The 26,235-nt window shown below is 33.6% G+C and overlaps 1 protein-coding gene and 1 long non-coding RNA gene across 8 annotated transcripts in view; one reads left to right on the top strand and one right to left on the bottom strand.

Annotated features, from left to right (window-relative positions):
• Window positions 1-26,235, bottom strand: part of WDR17 (WD repeat domain 17) — a 63,839-nt gene that overhangs the window by 19,450 nt on the left and 18,154 nt on the right. For all 6 annotated transcript variants that reach the window (XM_048047767.2, XM_048047765.2, XM_013190330.3 and 3 more), the window contains 15 exons: window positions 21,776-21,904; window positions 20,510-20,693; window positions 18,512-18,742; window positions 13,869-14,120; window positions 13,099-13,221; window positions 12,564-12,751; window positions 11,225-11,393; window positions 9,310-9,401; window positions 8,146-8,228; window positions 7,373-7,459; window positions 4,769-4,933; window positions 4,119-4,321; window positions 3,864-4,013; window positions 3,650-3,780; window positions 1,698-1,823 (listed from right to left, as the gene is read on the bottom strand). In XM_048047767.2, the coding sequence (XP_047903724.1) occupies window positions 1,698-1,823; window positions 3,650-3,780; window positions 3,864-4,013; window positions 4,119-4,321; window positions 4,769-4,933; window positions 7,373-7,459; window positions 8,146-8,228; window positions 9,310-9,401; window positions 11,225-11,393; window positions 12,564-12,751; window positions 13,099-13,221; window positions 13,869-14,120; window positions 18,512-18,742; window positions 20,510-20,693; window positions 21,776-21,898 (2,307 nt within the window). In that variant the 5' untranslated portion in view covers window positions 21,899-21,904. The remainder of the gene's footprint in view (window positions 1-1,697; window positions 1,824-3,649; window positions 3,781-3,863; window positions 4,014-4,118; window positions 4,322-4,768; window positions 4,934-7,372; window positions 7,460-8,145; window positions 8,229-9,309; window positions 9,402-11,224; window positions 11,394-12,563; window positions 12,752-13,098; window positions 13,222-13,868; window positions 14,121-18,511; window positions 18,743-20,509; window positions 20,694-21,775; window positions 21,905-26,235) is intronic.
• LOC106041751 (uncharacterized) lies at window positions 1,193-14,987 on the top strand. 2 transcript variants are annotated; one of them, XR_007158227.2, is made up of 4 exons: window positions 1,193-1,595; window positions 3,506-3,567; window positions 8,329-8,450; window positions 14,229-14,987. It is a non-coding gene; the product is annotated as an uncharacterized lncRNA (long non-coding RNA). The 2 variants fall into 2 exon arrangements; XR_001210669.3 differs by lacking the exons at window positions 8,329-8,450; window positions 14,229-14,987 and adding an exon at window positions 4,754-4,889.

The raw sequence follows: 26,235 nt of genomic DNA, 5'->3' as shown, positions 1-26,235 counted from the left end.
TTACAATGAAATATAAAAGCTATAATTTAAGAAAGAAACCTTTTGAGAAAATACTAATTCTAAGAGATTACAGTAAAATGACAGTGAACTATTTATGTTGTTATAACTGTTAGTATTTTGATGCACATATACATTTTCCTTATCTTCCTTTAATCTTTTACATATTTTCATTTCATTCTTAAACATTTTCACATATGTAACACTAATCCACCCAGTTGTCCACCATAAAAATCTCAGTATTTTTGAAAATATTTATGAATAGCGCTGCAAATTAAATTCCAGCATAGAGCTGGAAATTACTTATTACTCTTATAGTAATTCCAAATAAAGAAAGAATAATTTCTGCTAAGAAAGGCAAAGCATTTTTTTTTTTTTTTAAACAAACTACATTACTTTCTTATTTGGCAGCTTTATCTTCTGTGTCGTTTTTATGTTAAAATTTCCAATAAATCAATAAATCAACTTTGGTTGCTAAAAATAGAAAAACAAAAGAAAACAATCAAAAAAACAAAAAGCACACTTGCTCTAGATCTCTACATCCTCATGAAATGTCTAGTTGCTGCAATGTCATTATCCAGTTTCCTAACAAAAAAATGATATTAGCAGACATACGCAGGATGTCAGCAGTACTTTATCCCTCCTTTCTCCTATAGGGCTTAAGCAGGATTCCAAGTCGACAAAAAGGTGACAAAATGCTTTTAATTGATGGGAACATTTAACCACAGAGTGATCAGCAATTACTGCAGTTATTCTGGCTCACCTGAGTTTTAAGTTCCCAACATCAGTTACATGGATAAGAGATTTCTTACACTGCAGGGGTCAAGAATGAATTTCTTCTTCATAGGCTAGCTGGCTGAGATAAATGGTTGTCGCATGTTTTGTTTTTTGTCTCTTTCACAGTATTAGCAAAGTAACTGCTATAATTACAGTCAATATCACCAGTAGAAAATTTCCATCACTTAAGAGCCATTCTTTAAGAGTCTTTTAACTTATGCAAAAGAGACAGCCTACGACAGCAAACATCAGGTAATAGCTGGCAGGTATTTAATCCTGTGAGGGGACAGTTAAACATGTTCTAATCCATACTACTAGATTGCTTTCCTCTACTTCCAACCCAGTCATTAGAGTATAGGATTGATTAGTTTCTCTGAGAAGTTCCTGAAAGAACCACATAGCCCCATATTCTATACAAATTGTACATCTGGTTGCATATTCACATATGCAACCACAAATAAATTTGTGGCCTGGTTCTGGAATTTCACATCCGAGTCACTCTTCAACTGTGTATCACTATTAATGACAGGTTCTTGCTTTTCCACCCCTCCTTCCAGAGAGCCACAGAGCATATTTGCATATTTCTGCTGCCTCTCCTCCATTTTCAGACATGAATTCCTGCCCCTGCATCTAAACGCAATACAAACTTTTGTGTTTATAAAAAGAATTTAATTTTACTGAATACAGAAGTACTCTATACGTAGCCTAGCATTTTAACACTGAGTATGTATGAAGTCATGCAGACACACCTAGATGCCATTGTTCTAACAGATGAGTATTCCACAGAGAACTGATAATGCACAAATATCTTCAGGCATGAGGTAAGTTCTGATCCTTTTGTAAAGCATCAAGTGCTATTTTTAAAGAGTGAAATCCTAAGTGGATTATTAACCATTTTCAAGTAATGTTTACAACTCACTTACCATTCTAAATCTAATGAGATGTTTCATATGCATAATTCCTTTGCAGTAGTTTTGTGGAAGCAGACTATCATCCTGTCCTTTTATTACAGCAACTAAATCCCACAAATTTTTGCTGCCTCCCGGAGGCTAGAATTGTTAGGGGAAAAATAAAAAAACGTTGAATTACAATAATGTTCAAGAGAAATTAAACTTGTAAAGACCTTGAAAATTCTTCTCAGTCAATTCCAAGAAATATAATTTCAGACCATTTTAATATTAGAAGCTTTACCGTGAAGACATGACAGTTCAAGACACTACAACCTCTTCGTTTTTCTCAGAGACTTGAAGATACACTAAGATTCATGAATTCACGTTCTTGCTTATGTGTGGCCATAGTTGAGGGCTCATCATTTGAGCTCTCCCTTGTGCTCCCAAGTGTTTACAAGCTATGTGGTGGTTACTGCAGGCATAGAACAACATTCAGCTGCTGGAGTGCAAGAGCTACCCAAATAGTTGTTTACTCTGTTTTGTAGAACAAAGGTATGGGTGAGGTAAAGAAACAACTTCAAGTCTCAGCTGCCACAATGCAGTTTACAACACTAAAATCTTAAAATAGATACATATAACAGTATACACACAAAATTTTGCAGGTCCTCAAAGCAAATTTTTTGTTGCTGAAATTTTAAGCATTCATATAGGTCTAATATTTGAATATTCCCCTCTGTAAAACAAGGATGATGGCTTAACATTCAATGAAGTTTAGAAGTGAATGAGTCATTAAAAGGATAATAAGAAAAAAATATTAAACCTTTGACCTGAAGGAGCTTTTTTAAGAGTAACAGGATACATATTTAGAAGCTCAGTCATTTCTGAGCTGGTAAAAAGCAGAGGAATGTACTAGAAAAAAAAAATCACTCTTTTCAATTTTCCTTTTTCAATCCCTGAAAGCTATCATTTGACTCACAATACTGTAAGCATAACATTAGCTTCTGGACTCTAAAAAGCACTGCACAGAGATGATCAAAAAATTTCTGTGGTTAGAAAATTCTAATATTCCATAATAGTTTTACTCAGGAATTAATATGGGACATCCAAATGTGTAACTTCTGTAAAACAAAGAATTGCATTAAAAATATTTTAAATAAAACAGTCAGGAAATTTCAGGATTTGTAATTGAGGAAAAGCATTTCAGCATTTCTGAATTATACCTTAAACTTTAGACAGAAATCAAAACATACAAACATTTGTTTGAACATACTGAAAATATTTTGTATTTTTTGCTTGATCTTTGTAGATCAGGGCATTCACTTAAATAACAATAGTCTGACACAAACTGTAATTTCTAGGACATTTCTGTCCTTGTTCTACCTCAATTTCAGCTCCCATGTAGATAAGCACACACAGGTACCCAGTAGTTTATAATTTTAACTTAACTGCACAAAAAAGGCTGCAATGATTTATAGGAAATGTTACTGTGCAGTGGAGCAAAATCACTAGATGGATACTGGGGCATGGGTGATCCACATCTCCCAGCAGTTCTGGCACAGACACTCAGGTAGTTCAAACCTCAACCAGAATGAAGGTGTTTCTTTAATGGATTAAAATAAAAAAAATCCAATGTAGTTTCATAAAATGTATTTTTTTCTTTTTCTTCAAAGGAAGATTCTAATTAAAGCAAACTATTCCTATGAAAAATTAAGCTAATTCCACCTATCTTCCTTTATGAAAGTTTGATGTTCACAAGTGACAAACAATTCAGTCATGGAAGTTCTTACAAGCAGAATTGTTAAGAGAGCTGATTTCTGAATATTTTTTGAACTTCCTTTTAGAAAGAGAGAGAAGAATAGTAGAGGAGAAAGCAACTTCTGTTTTAGAGATTAACTTCAGAAGAGTGAGTATAGAACACGGACAACCTTAACCTGTCTGACATCCTTAAGATGTCACTGACATCCTTATGTTTGTAGAATACTTACTGAAAAACATTCTGAAAACCATCTTAGTTTCTTTCCTCGAGGATTTCCTGTCAGTTTTTCCACTTCTTGCTTAATATCCCTGGAAACTTTACCACACAGCAAAGGAGGAGCACCAGATTCCACAGCACGATCTAACAAACACAAAGATTTAGACTTTTTTTTTCCTTTAGTAACATACAGAAAATTAAAACAACTGTATATGCAATTTACTTACCCGTATTACCAATAACCTCATCCCAACATCTATCTGCTAAGATATTTATTTGTAGAGGATTTATAAGAGGTGTCAATGACCAGAGTCTCACAGTGGAGTCACGAGAGCAAGATGCCATAGTGAATGGACGACTAGGATGACATGTTAATCCTAGTAGAGAGAGCGTTTAAAAATATAGTCAAATAATTTTTATCTAAAACCCAGTTTGATTAAAATCCATTTTAATACCGACATAAAACATATTTAAAATATTACCATACACATCTGCACCATGATCATAAACTGTGTCCAAACATGTTCCATCTCTTGTGTCCCAGACTCGAATTGTATAGTCCCAACTGCCAGATATTAGAAGGTAAGGAATTTCAGGATTCCACATCAGTCCCCGTACTGGAGCTGTATGTCCACTAAGAATATTTATACAAGCATCCTGCGTATAATCCCATATTCGAACAGTACTGAAAAAGGATACAAAAGATCTATGTCCATCAAATCACCTACATGAAATAAGACAGTCTCTACTTCAGCCAGTATTTTAAACTTCAGAATATTTATTTCTAAGAATATTTATTTTCAAAGAATTCCTCTTTCAAGACCAAAGCTTGCACATGTATCTTTAAATGTAGAATAAGCATGTAGTATCATCCTTGTCTCAACTCCTGTGATTAACAAGTATCAGGCACTTTCTGCTCTTGGGAAAGCATTTGGAAAACTGCATTGATACAGCAGTTGTGACAAATTTAGATAATTATTCTGCTGCCAAAACACTGTGTTAAGCTAACAGCAAAGCAACACTGAATTTGACCAACACAGAGATTTGGACTATTATTCACAGAGTTTTTTAAGGTGCCAAAAACAGTGCAACTAAAGATCTTAAATTTTCCTAATAGTTCTGATATACACACCCGTCATCAGAGCCACTGCAGAGGATCCCTTCTCTCAGAGGAGACCATCGTACATGAAACACCTTTGCAGTATGCCCTGTAAAAACTTTCAGCGGTTGATCAGAGCTGGTTGCCAAGTAATAAACACGAACATTTTTATCTTCACAACCAGTGGCTATCATATCTCTGCAAAAATAAAACAGGAAAAATCAGTCACTGGAATCAGGAAAAGTACTTATGGGTTTTGAGTCTAAAAGTAAGTATGATGCATATTTTACAATTTACTTTTAAAGTATCTTATTTTGCTCCTACTTTGTCTCTTTATGATGTCACTACTGATAAGTGTATTTCAGAGTAAATCGGAAAAAAAAGATCCATTAGTTAAAATAGGGAATAGTATTTGCGCTAGTCTGACCAAGCATTTCTGAAAATAGTGAGTATATTGTATTCAGAACTCAGCACAGAACTATTAGTAGATTGAATTACTGTATAACTGGTTTTGACAACAAGTTCTCATGTTGTTATTAGCAATTATCTGCAAAATATTGCAGTATATTCAGTTGCCTCCTAAATATTCAGCTTAGCAGGCATTAAAAGGAAGCCAATCTAACCTTCCCCTTTCCTGGTATTGAACGTCTGCTCTTTTCCATGCCTCTGATGGCCAGCACGTATAAGTCAGCTTTCAGCTACCAAATTCCCCTGCGATGCTTCTCCCTTAACACAAATTTGAGTTCAAATCCTGGTGCAAAAATTTGTATTAAAAATTCAACACAAAATTGTCCATACCTGCATTAAAACCAGACAGTCTGAAGACAATTATTTCTGTTGCTAGTATTAGTATTATAAAAAAAATGCATTCCTATTATTAGATACACTGAAACCTCAGTTTGCTGCTTAATCTCTTATAAGGCAAGTACAACTCAATTTTATAACTCAGAAATCATTTGCCAATTAACTCTATTCCTTGCTTTTTAGTGTATTTATCTAAGAAAAGAAGTGTGTTCTTGTCACACTCGAATGACATATTCTAAATTAACTCTTATACTTCTTGTAATCCTTTGGTTAGTCTATGCAATGACATCTGTATTTGTTTTCACATACAGTTTTTTATCATGTACTGCATGTTTTATAATTTACAGAGAAAATATATTTTAAAATATAGAGAAAACATAATTTATAATTTACAGAGAAAAAACACAGGAAAGAAAAACATTGACCCTCACAGACTATAACTATCTTAACACAAAGGTTTCTACAATTCCCATAAAGTATGCGTGAGTGAGACAAGTAGTCAAGGAGGATGAGGCCTAAAACAGATGTTTTTTTCCTCTTCTCTTTTGAAACTTTATAGACACTATCGGAACAAACTATGTATTAGGAAACTCACCAAGAAACAAGTTGACAAAACTGAAAATTCAGAAGAGATGTAGAGAACAGCATGACTACTTTGTCATCGGAAGTATTTGAAAAATCACTTAGCAAAACCCAAGTATTAAAATTTGGGGTATTCTCAAATAATTCTTTGAAAAAATATTTAAATAAGCCTTATATTGATAGATTCAGTTTTTCAAATATTATTTTTTGTTAGAAAGAATGCTGCAATACATTTTCTATGCTTCTTATTATCAATTTATAAGATTACATAGTGTACAAACATTTAAAATTATAGTGTGTTACTTCATGTTATGTTTTGATTCATCTTCAGGGAGTTGTTTTCAAATTAAATATATAATAATTGAAGAGCTGTAATATGACTCTTATTCAACTACACTTATTATTTATAAACTATTTGCCAAAGTGTAGATACACACTGGGTTCCTTCTGATGACATTATGTGTGGAATATATTTAATTTTTTACTTCGAAGAATTGCAACTTATCTGGACATAAATTCTCGTATAGCTACTTATGGATATTTATCACTATCAAAGTATTCTCGGAATTGGACAACCAGCAATAATTAGACATGTATTAAAAGTGTCTTAAATTTCTTACATTAAGCTTCAGTTCTGAGAAGGATCTAACAGCATATTTCTAACATGTAATTCTGTTCAGTACAGGTTGCCAGAACTAGAAGTACTTATTTTGCATTGTTATGTTTTTGACAGAAATAAATATCACCTGAGAGACTGAAACTTACTGTCTCAGGCACAATACTGTTGACATAATCATAGTCATTTCAGGGTTGAAGTTGGTATCTCTTTGTAGCATGCAGTGCCCTAGTGGATGTCCAGGGTGTTCAAAAGTAGCTTAAGAGATCCCTATGCCTTATTTCATTGCAGTTTATGTATCTCCCAAACCTTACAAAGAGGTTACCCCATACCTTGTCATATAGGTTTTCCATTATATGGCATTAAAACCAGAGATGTTTTCCTCCTGGTAGTACAAAGATAGCCTTTTTAGAAGTTAAATAGTCTTTGTCTTACACAAGAAATTGGCATACTGGACAATGAACACTACTGGAAATGCAGAGCTACTACAGACATCCTACTGTGAAACAGAAACAATTTCTGTGCTGTAATATGACAGTAAGTATCACATTCTAAAATCAATAACTTTGTGTTACTTTATAACATTAATGCAATTAAATAGTACATATAAATTATTTGGGTTAATTTTTACTCACTTGTTGTTTTGACTCCAATCACAGCCAAACACTGCAGCTGGATGTTTGTACTTGTGAAGAACCTTGCCATCAACGGTTCGAATAATACTGAAACCAATTACAATAGAATATTATGAGGAAAAAAGCTACCATTCTGAGTAGGCTATCCAAAACTCAAGTTTGATTATACGCAAATATGCCAGATAGCAGTAACTTAAAAAAAAAAAAGTATACGGAAATAATTTAAAGGATGTGGGTAGCAAAGGAAAAAAAAGGTTTGAAAATGTACTGAAAAGTACACACAACATTGTTCTTGCTTGACATTTGATCATTTTTGCAAATAAACTATTATCCTCCTGTAGTAATATAATTGTAAATTTTATTTTGCTCTGTAATAGTGATTTCTAGTCCTTGAAATAACAAACTTTAAAAAAAACGACAAGGCAAAACAATGAAGACAAGAGGGATAGCTTTTTGATAAGTGTCCTCTATGCCTACAGGTAAGAAACCTAGAAGAATATTCTTGGCTAAATAAAAATCAATAATCAGTTTCAGTATCAAAGTGTTTTAGACACTACTCCTTTTGGATACAATTCCTTTATTTTTTCTTAAAATCATGAAAAATATATCCTAACAATACAGCAGATTTATATACACCAAATTCTGGCCAGTGAGAACAATTTTAAAATTAATCATTGATGGTGCTGCCAAAGTTCACTGACTTGAGATGTGCATTTGGTATTTTTTTGTTTTTGTTTTTTTGTTTGTTTGTTTTTTCTTCCAGTAACACTCACCAAAATCCATCACCGCTGCAGGTTGCTATTCTTTTGGAATCTTTATGACTCCAGGCAATGCAGAAGATTCCATTCTTTCCATGCTTCAAAAAATGCAAAATACCTATCAATAAGAAATAATTCACCCCTTTTTCTCTTATCTATTGACTCATCTGTTTTATTTTGTTCTCCTATGGGTTTCAGCCCCTTTCTCCCAGAAAACTGGGACTGAGGACAGAGGGACAGAGACAGTAAAACTGCCCTACTCTCCAGTATCCAAGAGACAAAGAATGAGCAACTCATATGAATCTGAAGCTTGAATAAAGGTTAGCTGCTTGTTCTAATAACGACGTTAGTGGGAATGAATATTTGTGTTATGTGAAAACTTAATCAGGGGCATGCATCAGGACCAGTGTTTGAGAACAGATGTTTAGTAGCACGTGCTCCAATCTTCTACATGTTAAAACTTGAGAACTTCTAAATCTTTTTTTTTTGTTGTTCATTTGCTTGCTTTATTTCATTAAAAAAGGTTCTTCTCGACATCATTCTTCTTAAAGAGCAGCCCTTCCCTCCAATGCAGATATTGCCACAGTTAACTATGTCTGTCTAAAATAGTATTAGAAAATACATACTGAGAATACACAAAATAGTACAGAATACTACACTACTAAATAGCTCTTTCTGCCACTAACTGGTTATGGCGCCACTTCAGGACTTGTAAAAGCCTGCATAGATTACAGGTAATACAAGGCAAGATTCTAAATAAACTATACTGTCTAGCGTGCTGCAAAATGCAGCTTCTTGGTCTAGACTTCAGGGAATTATTTTTTTGGCGGGGGCTTACATTTGAAAATATGGAACATCAATTCACCATTTTATGTTTTGAAGTTTTATGTCCATACACATTTAAGAAAGAATTGGCTTTGCTTTTCCTATGTATCACTACAGAAACAATTTTAAAGTAATGGAGACCTTCTGGTGCTTCACGATTCTCAGGTCACAAATCTACTCTTAGGAAGTAAGAAAAACTTCACCTGCCTCAGAGATAAACTGGCACCCATACCAATCTTTCTACAGATTTTTGTTATATCATCTTTTAAGAACATGACAGATCTTCATTTATTGGCACCAGAGGGAATGACTAACTTATATGCAATAGACAAAAGAGAAGTAGGCTCATTATACCTCACTGAATCGGGTTATCACTTTGCCTCTTGGGACATCCCAGATGAAGCCACCATTTCTCGATGTTGCACCTGCTATGCAGTTCAGATCTCCTTTAAAAAAAGACATTTATAAGCTCTCATAATAAACATAATATGAAGCCATCAATGCACATAAACAGCATTTTTTTCTATGCTTTAAGGCCAGCATTTGATATTAAGTTGCAAATATCAGTTTCAGCAAAAGCCTGACCTACTTTTCTATATTCCTATTTTGAGCAAAGGGCAAACCAGAAGTGGAATAGTTGCAAAAGTATTCTCAATGCCTGCTGAAAGCTTTGCAATTAAGGTGACAAAAAGTCATGTCCATTATGCATGACTGAAACTAAAAAACATATACAGTCTCAATATTTCAAGCTTGAAGTAGAGCATTTGCTTTTAAAGTTCCATATATACTAAAGACAAATCAGGAAGAATGCTACAGGTCATATAACTTGGGCCTAATCCAACAGCCACTGGCTCCTCCTCACCCCAGTGATCATCTATGCCAGTAGAGCTATAATTTTGCTAAACAACCCTATGACACAGTTAGGTAAGTTTCCGCTGTTGTTTTATACTGTACTTCAGAGGCAGAAAAGGCAATCCATACAGGAGGAGTCTAGAAAGCTGTTTAGAACATACATACATAGAATGGCAAGAGATTCAGATAGGAGAAAGTCAGGGGGAAAAAAAAAAGAGGTATCACCACGTTTAAAGGTCTTCTGAGACCAAATCCAAATGGTGGCATGCATTGGATTATATTTTAGGAATGAAGAAATATGATGGTACAAGGTGGAAAGGAAATTGCTGGGAGTAAGGGATGTGAAAGAAACAAGAAAAGTTTTGTCTGGAATGGGCAAAAATGAAGCGTAAGGAACCGAAGTTAAGAGCAGAAGTTTAAGTACATACTTTCAATTGGCTTAAATTTACTTTTTTAATAATTCAGAATACAAATCTTAAAACACCCCCATTCTTCCCCTCACCGTCATGAACGAACTATTCTCTTAATGCAAGATACTACTACAAAGTGAATTTAAATTTTAAAACAAAATAACACAAAAGATGGAATAACATATGTGATATTGTCATAATTTCCATGTAGCACAAAAAATTATCTGTGAAGAGGAACATGGTGCAAGATACTCTCTGAATTTTATTTTTTTTTTAAAAAGTGCCATCTCATTTCACTTATACAGACTACATTAAGCTTCCCATTAGAATCATAGGAGAGTAAAGCACCAAGCTGAATTTAGAATTAAAAAAAACAAACAACTGTATCTGCTGTCCAAAGAATTAAATCACAAGAAAGCCTTATCATCAACTACTGACATCAGTAACTTTATCAGAAATGTACTTTCAGGTTCATCTAAATGGATTGCAGAACAGTTCTAACAAGAAAATTTCCTACCAACTTCAGTGGCTTCTCTAGGGAAGAGTAGACACTTTGTGGAAAAGGTACTCCCTATCCCAAAAATAATTAAAAAAATAGAAAAATAAAAGTGGAGCTCTTCAGTGAATACAATCCTACATGAAGAAGGATGAGATTGAACTGAACACATATATTCCATTTTTTCAGCATAAAATAGAATTTGAATTCCTTTAATCATTTGCCTACTGTGCAGAGGAAGCCTCATCATCTCTGTAATGTAGTGCTAGAAAAACTTTGCAGAGCTTTGTTCCTCTAGTCTCAGTATGAAAGGCAGAGATCAGTCCTTTTAATGGTGAGCCTCAAGGAGTTCTGAACCACTAATTTTTACAAGTTTTACAGATATTACTTCAGTTATGTTTAAAAACTTTTAAGACACCCTCCTACCTAAAACTAACACTTTTATAACACAAATTGCTGCTAGTCAATGCTAATTCAAAGAACATTTAGACTTAAAGTAAAATATTCTTACCTGGAGCCCAAGAAATGGAATAAATAACCCCCTCATTACCAGGAGATGTGTAAACTGCTGTTAAAGTATTTATATCCCAAACTTTTATTGTGCCATCAAATGAAGCTGTAGCAAGAAGATCAGGGTTATCAGGTTTGAATTTGCAATCAAAGATGGTCTCAACATGTCCCTTAAATGAAACAAATATTGAATCCATTTTTATTACTTTTTTTTTCCAGAACTCCAACTCTAGAACAAACTTTAAAATGAACCATATTATAACCTATATGTTATGGCTAATCAGTCAAAATCAAAAGACATAAAATAGCTTGGACTATAACACTCCTTCCCTTCATAGATCTTTATTAAAAACAGAAACATTCTGCCTTAAAACAACAAGGTGATGGAATGCCAGGGATGCATTAGCATTGTCCATTGAAAATGAGTTACTAAAAAAAAAAACACTAGACAAAAGTAAGAAAAAATAAATAGTAAAACAGAAATATTTTTGTTCTTCAGGTAAAAATGATCTGACAAATAATAAAGCTCTGTATGTTGATTATATTCGAAAACATTTACTAGTATTAGGGCAAGTTTTCTGTATTCTAAAAACAGTCTGCTCTATTGAAGTTTAAACTTCAATCATTCAGAAGTTTTGCATCTCAATTGCTTGTTTTCTAAGATACGGTCCTCTGGCACTAAACTTGACACATGCATGAAAAATAAATAACAAAAAAATGTTAAGCCTCAGGTGCTTTACAGAAAAAAAAACTATTAAAAATTAACACGGAACACTAACCTCTATTCAAACACATACTGGAGTACACCTGAAAATTACTGACATTTTTCAATGCAAAGGGAGTAGGGAAAGAGGAAAAGAGAAAAATCGTCAAGAATAACCAACAGACCAGTGAAGATGCTTACCTAATATGTGATAAATTCAGCTTTGAATTTCTGCTTTTAAAAATAATTAAATAATAATTTGGTCTTTGTCATTTTAAACTGAGTGACCTCACCACCTGAGTGGCTTACATTTTCTCTCAGATTTGACTAGAACCTTCATTCTGGATTATAGAAAACCATTCAGGTAATATTTCAGTGGACAAGATGAAATTAAACTAAAATTTTAGCTAAAAAAAATGAAAAAAAAGCAAAACAACAACCACCACCACAACACCCTTAAATCTTTACTGGCTAAAAACAAATTTAATCTCTTTTTTTTAATGATAAAGCTTGTTTGAGATTCCTATAAAAACTTTATTCCTTTTTTTTTTGTTTGTTTGTTTGTCTGTTTTCTGCTGTTAAAAAAAAAAAGCTATATAAGCAAAATTGTCATTCCAAAGACAGAGATAAGACATACCAAATCTCTAAGGAAATCCCACTTTCTGGCTCCCATGTCATAAAGCCCCACACCACCGTCCATGAAACAACAGACAGCATGACCAGGAGGAAGAGAAAATGCTTGGTTTGGGGTTAAAGTTGGAGGAGGAACAGCCTCACTTGTCGAGGATGTATGATGATTTTTAGTTGGAGATGGTGATAAAAATGCTTAAGAAAAAATAAAAACATAAGATTATTTTTTTAATTTTCCATTTAGTAATAAATAACAATTATATAGAGGAAATTGCTTTGTATTACAAAGAGATTTAAAAAGGAAAAAAAAAGAAATTGCTGTACAAAGCCTGGCCTGCTAAAGAAGGACATTATAAAGAGCTTGATCCTTTACACATTCATTTGTCCCACCCATCGGCACCAGAGAGCAAGCACTTTGCTTAATTAAGAACTAGAGAGCCAAGAAAAGTTTTCAGAGATTAACTTGGGTATACCCAAGATTCACAAAAATATTTTCTTAACTTGCTTCCACTGTAATGAATAACAATCAAAAGTAAACTTACACTTTTTCTTTGGAGGAGAACTTAGTACATGCAAACCATGGAAACCCGTTTTCTTCAATTTAAAATTATCTATAGGTGTTGTACGTGAAACATTCCAAATACGTAACACACCAACTTGAGAATCTGAGGTTAAAAAAAACAAAGTTTTTTTTTATTATTTATTTTTTACTGTATAAGGTCTGTTTAAGCAAAAAAAAAAAATATGACAATGAATTAAACTTAGAATCCTAAAAGTATTTATAGGCAGGCACAGTCGCCTCCATGGTAATTTCACTATTAACAACAGCAATTAGTGACATTAGTTAATTAAAATTCAGCAGATAAACTCTATGGAAACTCTCTCTTTATAAAAATAATCTCATAGTTTCACTTTCCTTATTCACTGGTTGTCCTACCTTGAAACTATACAGTATAGAAAAGAAGCAGGAAAAAGGAAAAAAAAACACCTTCTGGAAATAGAGAAAGAAAAGCAGGAGAACAAGAAATGGCACCCTTCAGTGCAATGCATTCCTATTCCCCAAAAAACTCTAACAATATTGCTCAAGTGTGCATAAGGAAAATATTATTTAGCATAAATAGTTTGATATCACTTTTTTGTACCCTACAAATAGAAAATATGTAAAAACTGCTCATTGTCATTTTCTGTTCTTTTCCATATTTTTTTTTTTTTGTACAACACATGTATGCTTTAATTTGTATAAATGTTAAGAAACAGAAGACTCAGTGCTATATTCACTACTTTTCCATAAATCAGGAAAGAAAAGGCTTACCTCCAGTTATAAACATTCCGGGTGCACTAGAAACCCAGGCTAAACACTGAACAGATGCCGCTGCACTGGGAAAATTAAACGTTGTGATACAGGACAGAGATTCAGAATCAACTAGTCGAATGCCATTGTGTAAATTAGCAACAAGAAGGTAGTCAGTTGACAAAGGGTCCCACTCCAGCGCTGTAACAGGATCCTCTTCATCTGTTCCTTCAAGAGACTCTGGCCTTAAGACATGTTTCTGACTTTTAGAGCCTTTAAGAGTACAAGAATACAGTTATTTCAAAATGAAATCAAATATATCCTGGGAATATTTACAAGGATTGCAAATCTAATTTTTATTTCTCCCTGAAATTGTTACAGGTTGCTCTACTGTCTGTACCAGAGAAATCAATGAAGCTGGCTTTGCAATATTTGACTTAAAGTAGTCCTAGCTCCATCAGATGTGACTTTATTTTTTAATACAGCAGAAGATAGAAACAAGTTTCAGATTTAACAACAGAATTTTATACTACAGAAAAATATGTTAAATATACATTGTCCAAATAACTTCCATGAGCAAAGAGGTATGCAGCACAGTTGAAGATGTGAGCTATTTTAATATAAGTAAATATGCATAACAGGCATATAATATTTGCACAACAGCAAATATAGGCAAAAGAAAAGCAATGTGAACAAGAAAAAAGTGTAGCAAAGTAATGTTTACAAACAATTGCTTTCAAATTTTTTGGTTGTCCAAAACTACGTGTGCAATTATGAAGCATTCATACATTTTAAAGCCAGAACAAGCCATTAGATATCGAATTTGACACCTGCATAACAGAACAGACCTTGTATTAAGAAAAAAAATCCACTATTTTGCACCACTTTTCTAGAAATAATTAATTTACATCTTCAACTATTCAGTTTTAAATCTACTTTTCAATTTTAATAACAAAAAATATAATTAATCATATTTTGATAAATGCCAAGGCCTAACTGTATTAGTTAATGATTGACGTATGGATATGGTTTAGTGGTAGATTTAGCAGTGCTAGGTTAAACAGTTGGACTTGATGGTTTTGGAGGTCTTTTCCAACTTAAGTAATTCTATGATTCTGCGTAGAACAAAGCCTATCCCAACTAGAACCAAAAAAGAAAAAATGCTGATCACTGTGGAACTTTCTTAATATTAAAATAACCCAATAATTTTCTAATAAAAAATCTATTATTGTACATTGTATCTGGCATTAACTTTATCCATCAATTATCAGAAATTAAGCAAAGGATTTAAGATTTTACAACTAATAGCTGCATAAACTGATTCCTCCATTCCACTTATGTTTTCCTACAAGAAAAATGCTACGGTGTAGTCATCTCTTCTCAAGCACCTGGAATAACAACAGGAAAAACACTGGAAATACCATTATGTAACTGACTTAAATTAGCCAAAAACTTTAGGATTCCCCCCGCAAAAGTTCTCATGAACGAACAATGCCAGTCATGTTCAAACACCTCCGTCTTTAGAAAGCACAACCAACTGCTGGGGAAGCATGGACATCTAGGAGCTATTCAGTTTTACCTCTGCTTCAAAAAAGAGTCTGGAAGCAAAGCTCAGGGGAACCCTAACTGTTAAATTTTATCTTCTACTAAAAGAAGGCAATTGTACTGTGAATCATGTGATTGAGTCACAGGTGATTTAAGCAAGCTGTACTTAATTCTGAGAACAAATGAAAGGTAATCTAGTATAGAACACTTGGTTCTAAATGACTGCACTGTATTTCTTTAAATAGGTTACTAATCTTAAATCCTTGCATATTTTTTCTTTACACTAAATGTTCTGCTACATTAATGGATAATCTGGAATTAATTAAAAGAATATATAATATATTTATATAATTACAAAAGAAAGACCTAAGTAGTGTAGTCTGCTAATTATTCAGCAGTGACTCCTACTTCAATAGAAAGACTGGATTCTTCAACAAGTCAACACACTACACTCTCAAACACTTAACAGGAAGCTGTGGATGTTCACATTCTCTCTAGAGTGTTTTGAAGAATCAGTAAGTGTCCTGTAAGTATTTTACTTATCCTACAAAAGGACTGGACCCTTTAAAAGAATGGAACAGGTACTTTTTTTTTTTTTTTTAAATTGATTTCACTTGGTGTCTAAATAAGTCCTGGTCCAACAACAAGCCATTGTACACATTTTACAGGAGGTACATGAGGACTGAACTTTAAGCTCAGAATGCAAAATATTAGCTTACTAGCCTGTACTGGATACTGCCAACTCCCTGCCCATCCCTTTTTTTTTTTTTAATAAAAAATAACAAACACAGAGGGCCTATATTTAACCCACTGACATCCCTTTGTTCAAAGTACTTTTATTTTTTAAAAGCCACCAGTTACAAACATCTGATCAATACTGACTGTAAACTGTAAACTAGAAAACCAAGGTTGATAAAATTAGTTAGCTTACATAAGCCTACATTTTCAATTATATCCAAATGTTAAGACATCCTAGTAGTTCATGAAGTTGCAATTACATTTAAAGAACTAGTCGTTCATGAAGATGTAACCACAGTAAGGGTACTTGTACTTTATCACAGTGATGCAACCTATATTCAAATATTACTTAATTTTGAAACATGTTAATTTAACTGTTCATCAGAATTTTGATTATCTATTTTTCAACACATCTATGATTTTATCTAAATAAATTCATCTTTTTCTAATACTGTAAAGACAGTAAGGAAAAAGAAACTAGGACTTGGCTGTGTTCTTTCAAAATCATGATTGCTCAAATGTCATTATCCTAATTACAGGAATATAATACTTTGAAATATTCAATTTTCTTATTGCATGCAAGTCTGGGCTTTGAATGGCAGCAATATGGTATTTCAGTTAGTGCCTGTTCTTGAATACATCTGAATTTGTCAAACTAATTCATCCCATGTAGTAAAACTTGCCACTTAGCTCTGACAATTAATTTGTAAGTGGACCTCTGCAGATCCATGATTTTTTGTTACTAAAAAACAAATAAAAATCCTATTTGACTAAATTATCTTACATCCATTTCGTTAAATGAAGTGTGTTCGGAATTAAAAAAAACACACAATAGAATCCAACAGAAAATGCATTAATTTCCTTGAAAAATTTTGTAAAAGTTGTAAAAGTAAAATTTTAAATAATTTAAAAACAAAAAATTGAAAAGTTCATTTTCAAGTGTCAATTGCAGTACTTCCCTTTCTGTTCCAAATAATTTAAGAAGTAACCTGCATTATTTATATCCAGGAGTTTCAGTGAAAAAGTTCTGAAAAAAAAAATTCACTCAATTGCATATGAATTTTCAGTTTGTTGGAAACCAAGAATTTTATATAGATTAAGAACAGAAAATGTATACCAGTGTTATTTATTTTTATTTTTAAATGATCGTAGAAAATATTTATAATATTACAATAATAATGAAATAAAAAATACTCTAAATAGATACAGTATCCCCCCCCCAAGTATGAACAATTTTCAATTAAAAAAATACAGGAACTTGTACTGTGGTACATGTGGTACATACAGAACTGCTACTGATGCCAGCTTTTTTAGCCATTGTTCTATTTGCATGACAAAAATTCTGACATTTTAAATGTTTTGCTATTAATGCTATTTTCATATTGAAATAATTCTAGGCAAACTATTCATGAAAACTCTCAGTTCGATACATATTTAGAGTGTTATTAAAACAGATTTTAATTTCCCTATGCTAGTACTAAGTCAGCCAGCATTGCTGAAGCAAGGGAATTTATTTTCTGTGACATTCCTAGCGACAACTTATTACAGTGAACTGAAGGGGAACAAATTTTCAATGGCTGTTGGAGTATAACATCATGTAAAATGAATGAATTATTTAAAGAACTATTTTTTCTCAAAGTTGAAAAATTATTTTTCAGCAGAGGAAAAAGAAGTAGACAGAAAAGAAAAAAATCTAAATAGTCCATCCCATATTGTTGTGTGTCTTCACAGAAACCTGTTTATGAAAGAGTGCTGAATTTTAACTTGAAAGGACAGGTCCTCATTCAGCAAACCCCCTTTTTTAATTAGTCCAGTACTCTGCTGATGAAGTATGCATTCACATGCTCTGTGCATTACAAACGTAAGGAGAAAAATTCTTGCCCAGGTAGTCTCTTTGAGAAGAGAATCCTAAAGACCGACACACTGTTGTTCATGAAATGAAATTCTACCTACAAAAAGGCAGCAGACTCTAGAATATGAAGCAGGGGGCTCTAGAACAAACAGAAGCAAAGTAAGAGACTAGTGAAAAATTCAAGTCTGTCCATTTGGATGAACAAACTTACCGGGAAATACAGAAAATTCAGTAGAAAATTGTGGCTGTTATCATTCCCCCAAAAAAGTTTGCTAGACTTATCAAAAATTGCAGTGTTATCTTGAACACAAAATGGGGAAGCAACAAAGAAAATGCTCTGCACACTTCAACTAAACAAATACATTTCTGTGATATAGAAGGAAGAGAAATACTATGAATTAAGAACAAGTTTTTACATATGTGCCTATATTTCTAAAACCTAAATGAAAAAAAAATGCAGAATTACACGCAAAGAGACAACAGAGAACAACAAAAATATATACATATATATTCCAATATCAGTTTTTACCTGGTTGAAAAACAGACAGACTTCCATCAGTATGTCCAAAGACTACTTTTCCTTTTTTCTTTGGATGCCATCGAAATAGACAGATATCTGACAAGAAACTATGTGCTTCTCTATGTACAGTTACTCCACTGTCAGGTCCCGAGATAGTCCAAATGTACAAGGGACCTCTGTGGGACACAAATGCAACTGCATCACCTGCATTCCAGCACCAGCTAAGAGACGCAGGAATTCCTGAAACATACAGGTAAACCTTGTTAGAACCAGAATAGGAAATTCAGTATATTACGGTTGGGCCCAGTATCTGCAACTGTCTTGACAAGCTGTAGAAACAATTATTCATCTACATAAAAACTATTAGACTGAAATTTAAACAGTGTAAAAGTAAACTATACGTATCCATATGTAGAAAGCAGAAATATTTCTCAAATTATTTTAATACTATTTTGATGGGCTGTATTTCATGATACTTATACTTGATTTCATTAGTGCCAAAGCCAATCACATATATGAGAGAGGTTAAACCTGATCCTGTAAACAATCCTGTCATTCATTCACAATTCCATTTACCACTATTGTTTTATTGCTAGCTATTTGCTATTAAGCTAGTAAAATAATGAAAAATTTACAATTTCTTTTTTTTTTCCTAAAACATAATGTAATTTAATCTAGGGATAAATAAAACAGGCAGGTATTTGTGATAGAACTGGAAAACTCTATAGTCAAAGCAAACTCTTGATAATTTCTCTCTGGACATCTGCCAGTTAACTCAATTGCGTAACACTTACCTGTGAGGACTGACGTTTAAAGGTTTTGACGTTAACAACTCCAACACTAATTATCCCCATAATTTAATAACATGTGTCTGAAGGGGTGAATGACAGTAAGACAAACTCCTCAAGATGAAGATTCACAGCTGTTTATATTTTGATACTTTAATGCTATTTGCTGTCTTTAACACTACCATATTAATAGGATGTTTAAGCATATTATCCTAAAAATAATATGACTTTTAGAAAATTTAAAATAAGATAAAATATTACTTCACATGTATTCACTGGTTGAAGTAGCTTTTTAAGCAAGCAATGTGTTGAAAAATAAGTATCAGCTTTCATATTAATGCATAATTTGAGCCAATATTCTGTTTGGATTAGATCAAATCATCGTGTGTTTCCCTACTTACTCCTTTTGCAGGATATGCATGATACACAAGATTTTTTGGGGTATTCTAAATCCTCTGGAAAGAACAGAGTAGAGAGTCCCAAAGTATCTTGAAAGAACCTGAGATACCGACTGTCCTTGGGTTACACCTATTTTCCAAGAAAGCAAATATAGGAGTCAAGCACAGCTGACAGAGATTGCCTATAAGAACAGAAGATACAGGTGCTGGTTTTGACTGAAGGGAATGAATGAGAACTGGGCAGGGAAAGGTGACAGGTATAGACTTTTAAACCCCCTAGACCTCTATTACAGTCTTGTCAGAGGTTTCAAGTCCTTAGATAAGATGCATGTGGAGAAGAATTAAGGTATTTAAACAAAAACTATTTTTCCATTTCATTGATAATTTACACTTGAACCTGCTGAACACTATATTTTATTTGTTTTCACTTCTGTAAAGAATGCTACATTTTATTTGATTTCACTTCTGTAAAGTTATCATGAAAATACATGATCCAATGTTTAAAACTTTTTTTTTTTATGATAAAAAAATGTTTATTTCTGCTCAACCAATAATCAATGGCAAAGTAAATTCTTCAGTTGGTCAAGTACTTTAGAGAAAAGAAACTTTTCACCAATTACTAGATAGTTCAGAGCAATTTCTTCTAACACACTATCATAATTTTCTAAAATGAACTATAACAATCAGAAGAATATTGTGTTATGTAATTATTAAGCCGCTGGTCTACTGAATGCTTTGAATTTACTGTGTTATCAAGTATTTCTGATACCTGGAAATGAAAAGAACTTTATTGAACAAATAGATCTCCATGTTTGAAGTACCTTTTGTGTTGTCCAGCTTGGCCACAACTTTCTGTTCAGTCACATTCCAAATAATTACTAAACTGTCTGCACTGGCACTTGCAAACATGTCAGGATTGTGCGGACACCAGGATATGGCTGTGATTGTCTTCTTATGCTCAGACATAATTGCCCGGAGCTTGAATTCATTGTAACGGTGATCCAGCTAAACAAAGAGTAAAAATTCATTTTAGAAATACGTATTTTGAAAGCTCACTTTAAATATTGTTGGGTCAGAGAACAGCTCATGTAACAGGCTTACAAATGAAATTGTGGTGGATTAACAATTCTCAGTACTTGACATCTCAATAAATGAAATTCCTATGTAATTTACTTACACAGAAAAGGTGTAAAATATTCAATTATCCCAAGCACTATTAGCATTCTATCATTTTCACTTATAAACTATTATATTTCTTTAAAAACTGCACTCTAACATGATTTTTATATAAGGATACTAAAATGCATTCTTTACAGTTAATCTACAAGGGATGGAACACAGAAATGAGTTTGAAATCTTTCTGATTCCTTAATTTGCTTGGTCCAGTTAAAAAAAAAAAAAAAATCGAAACCCCCAAACCTGACACAGAAAAGTTTATTTTAATCCCACAAGCAGTGTAACTCATGCAGTTAAAATACGGTTATCCTTATTTCATGCAGTATTTCTCAATCTGAAAATTCCACGATAGCATTTATACTTTTTGTTACATGTTGATGCACAGTAATTGGGGACTTTAAATGACCACACTGCTGTGCAGTTCAGAAACAAAGAAAGTAGTAAGTTGCTCCAAACCAAAGACAGGTGGGCCGCCGAATCCACAGCTCTGTAGCTCCATCTTCAAAGTTTCCCAGAGTGGATTAAAAACTGCTTCAAATGACTACTTTTACACTACAGCTTCAAATGAAACCATAGAATTGCTTCATTTCTCTCTCAAAAGCTGTTCTTCTTTGACATATTTTCATTCATCTCAGGCATTTGCTGGATTGAGAGCCTGTCTTTTACAAATAATTTCACATACATACAACTTCAAATACAATGCTTACACATCAACTCTATGCACTATTTGTAACTAGCAGAAAAAAATACTTTGGAAGAGGTATCTTGAATGGAAGACTGAGTTTTATACAGATATCTTCTCAGCAGTAATCATACTTTCAAAAGCATAATAGAAACATTTATTGAAAGGGCTCAAAATGAGATAGGCAATAATGTAAAATAACTACTCTGTTAAATATAAACAGTCTTACCTGATAAATATAAATAGCAAGGGTAGCACAGTAGGCAAATCTGTCCCCACTAGCAGCACACACATCTTTGTTCCATGGCTGACATCCAGCAGCTAAAAGACCCACTTGTTTAACCTGTGACATTTTTGCCTTTAAAACAGAAAATCATTAACTACAACATGAAGGCAGAATGTTAAACAACAGAATAATGCAGTTTTGTTCCCATGATTTATGCATACGTACCTTAACAATATAGCTAACCTTTATGTTTTAACAGTAAAATCTTGTGTTTATGAGGTATAAACGAACAACCAGAAATACACTGAGCAGACATTCACAGGCTTCAGTGTTACATATGGCAGGGATTTTATTACCACTCACAGGAGTCTATTTGTGGGAGTGGGAGATAGCACACGAAAACCTGAACAGAACTTGGTTTGCACTAGCTGAAGCTGTTCTTCACCATTTTTATTTTCTCCTACACTCAGGTTCAAAACTTTCTAAATAAAAGCATAATGCTCTCTCTGATCTTTTCTCCCCTTCATTCCCCACAAAGTCAGCTGGACAAAATAAACTATGTGTAATACTTTGGTGTTAGTTATGTCAAGCAACACGCCTACAAAGGTGTTCAAACCACTAGCTTAGTACAAATATGAATTACTTATCATCATCCTTTTCTGAAGAAGATTTCTTAATTACTACTGTGTAATAAAAAAAAGTTGAACTGTGAAAAATAAATGCAAAGCTTACTGTAGACATTACTGTACAACAACCTGTGTCTCTGAGGCCTACAACAGGATTCTCCTTCAGACCAGCTCTGCTAACCAGCACCAGAAGTCCGCACAAAATCACTCAAACACTATTTGACCACTACTGTGAGCGCAAATTTTCTCTACTGTGTATGAGGGAAATATCCACTTGCAGGGAATTTAAAAGCTGTAACACAAGATCCTTGTAAGAATGGTGTAACACAAGAAATACTAAGGGGAAAAACATATGCTAGATGCTTTTGTAATGTTGTTTCTCAAACTACTTGTTCTGCTTAGAATGAGGGGACTTTAACATAAAACCACAGGAAATGCTCTACTCAGCCAGATCAGTTATATGCCTAGGTCAATATTTGATCAATGGTAACGTCAAAAGGCTGCCTAGATAGAGCACAAGCATGGCCACTTCCCCATTGACATACCAAGAACGCACACATTTACAAAGGAATTGTTTGCTGAAACTTTACTCACTCTCTGCAAATTAATTCTTTTATCATACTGTTATTCTCAATTTCATATTACAATTCACTTCAGTCTCATCCTTATAAGACAACAGATTATTAACAAAGCGCTGCAATATCTTCAGCCAAAACACTTTGTCACCGACACAAAGGCTCAATATGTTAAATGCTACTAAGATGAAACATAACAAATCAATACAAACACATACTTTCCACTAACAGCACACTAAATTAGGAAAAGAATTTCCTATCAATAGGCACTTTTCATCAAGACTTCATTAATTATTTTGCTTTAAAAAACAAAAACAAAAAACACAACAGGGCTTGTTTGTTTTTTTATTTATTAAGGAAATCTGGCAAGTCATTTAGATGCATGTGAAGAAAGAATTCTGCTAAGGTTTTATCTGTGGATAGCTTGGCTATTCCATATGCATATATTAGTGATAGGATAGGCACTAGTCTCTCACTATTTTACTGAGGTAGTGACAATTATTAGTAATCTTAGATTAGTGCAGGTTAATTTTTTTATTTTATATGTTTGAGAAATGCAAGTGTCATTACATACAGAACTATCTTCTGGCATAACTTCAACCATAATTACATTTATAGACCATATCAAACTTGGAGCTCAGAGTAAAAACTCACTAAGAAGCAGAAAACTCAAAGTTTTCTTTTACGAGATATGAAAGTATCAAGAAATAGTTTAGTTAAATTATTATTTATTAAGCATAGTTATATGCTTACAAGAATAAAACAAAACACTTTGAACAGAAAAAGTGCCTCCTCTAAGGAGAGGCTCACTTCATTAAAGTATAAGTATTTATGTAGTATGTTAACAAATTTTTAGTGCTATTTTTATACATAAACCATGAAAGTGGTAGTAATAGGAATACTGGAGGGACCATGCCTTTGTGGCAAAAGAGGCTAAAGGTATCCTGGGCTGCATGAGAATTGCTGCCAGTAGGTCAAGGCAGGTTATCCCCTGTACTCAGCCCTGGTGAGGCCACACCTGGAATACTGGGTCCAGTTCTGGACTCCCCAGTACATGAGAGACATGGACTTAGTGGAGAGAATGTAATGAAGGATCTTGAAGATGAGTAAGTGACTGGAGCACCTCTCTCACGAAGAAAGGCTGAGAGAGTTGGGACTCTTCAGGGAAGAGAATGCTCAGGGAGGATCCGTCTGTACAAATATTTGAAGGGAGACTGTACAGACAGAGCCAGATTCTAGTGGTGCTGAGTGACAGGACAGGAGGCAATGGGCACAGGCTGAAACACGAGGTCCTACCCAAACATACGGGAACACTTTTCTACTGTGCAGGTGACTGAGCACCAGCACAGGTTGCCCAGAGCAGTTAGGGATTCTCCATCCTTAGAGATATTCAAAAGCTGTCTGGACATGGTCTGCTCCAGACAGCCCCACTCAAGCAGGGGTGGGGTTTGGACTAGAGCTCTAGAGGTCTTTTCCAACCTCAACCATTCTGTGATTCTGAGATGCAAGAAAATGTTCACAATGAGCCTTGGTGAATTTATTTACAGCAGACAAGTAGGGAAGGCCACCAATTTTTACAGAATCTCTGACTTCACTTAGAAACCAGTCTTCATGTGACACACAGCTAGGTTCAACCCAGTTGCAAATGGATGCAATGACAACTCCATCAACCTGAAGACATACTTATGACTTTTTGATCACTCCAATAGCCTAACAACTGCAACTGAGGCTGATAAAGATGACTAGGTGGATCACAACATGCTGATCCAAGTGTCAGAACAAAGTCCAAATGACTGCAGAAGGAATTCAAGGAAAACAATTGTACTCGCATCAGTAAGAGCACCTCTAGAAAAGATTCTTCTTGGGCAGATGGGTGGAGGAAAATTTTGCTGAGTTTCACCATATCGCCGCGTGCTTCAGCGCGGGCTCAGGTAAGGTCCAGACATGACAATTTACATCTGCAACTACACTAAAGAATGTCTCATTTAAGGACATACTTATATTGTGGATAGGTAAACAGACTGAGGGACATTATGTAGAAAAACACTATATGGAGTAAGAAGGACAGGGTCTTTAATTTAAGGAACTGAGCTTATAAACATAAAAGGTGAGGAGAGTTATGGTCAATTTACCAAGCATCACGTCAATTTAAGCCCCACAAAGGAGAGGGAATTAAAAAAAAGAAGACTTTTGATATGAAGCAACGCTAAATGCAATTGTTGATTAAGCATAAGGGTTGTTTTTGTACAACTACAACAGTGACCTATAGTGCAAAGCAAACTATCAGGCTATGTTGACAAAAAACTTATGAGAAAAGTATTATTGGAATTTCATTTTAATGCATACATACTAGGGATGAAAATGAAGCTGAATGATTAATTTTATTTTCCATTTTTTCTTATATGCTTGGGGCATATACTTGGCACATAAACATTTCGTAAATGCTATAAATTGCATTACCCTGCAGTTCATTTACAATCCTTCTCGTGCTATCAATAAGAGTCCCTAGGAAATCAATTTATCTTATTAATTAAAGAATCATTATCACCACCCCCACTCTCACAAACTGACAAAAGTAAATAGTCTCCAAGTTTCTGATTTTGCCACTTAGTCTTCTTTTACTTCTTAGTAAGATTACAAAATCCAAAGGTCCTTTCTTTACAATTAAAGTATCAATCACATTCAGAAATATTTGTATTTTGGGCATTTAGAACTGCATCAAAGATTTCTTCCAGTCATGATGAAAAAATAGCTGGTACGATTAACAGCCATGTTTCCTAAAATTAAAGTCATCCATCCGATTACATAAAAATTTACTAAAAGGCAAAATAGCATAATGAACCAAAACTCAGAAAGTGATGGTCTAACAATTAAAACTGTGGATATGTGAACACAAAATTAATGAAAATTGGAAAAAACAAACAGAACCTAAACACGTGAAAAATCAGAAGATAGATACATAATATTAGATTATCATAGGTTTAATTTATAGGTTTACTGCATATAAAAGTGATTAAAAAATGAACTCTTCTTTAAAAATTAATAGTCCACAAATATTCATATAATTAACAACAGATTTGTCTCATATTTTGTACAGATCCTCTTTTCTTTTTTCTTTTTTTTTTCTTTTTACCTTTCTTTACCTGGGAGCTATTATATTCCTGATTTGATGAAGTTTAATCTGCAAGAAAATATTTTAAATCTAGTTTTGTTCATGGTTTGATTACAGGCAAAACTAACTGGAAGTTAACAACTCATATAG

The sequence above is a fragment of the Anser cygnoides genome, chromosome 4 (genome assembly GCF_040182565.1).
Source record: "Anser cygnoides isolate HZ-2024a breed goose chromosome 4, Taihu_goose_T2T_genome, whole genome shotgun sequence".
Taxonomy (NCBI): domain Eukaryota; kingdom Metazoa; phylum Chordata; class Aves; order Anseriformes; family Anatidae; genus Anser; species Anser cygnoides.
Note: the sequence above shows the minus strand (reverse complement) of the source record. Positions and strands in the feature narration are given on the sequence as shown.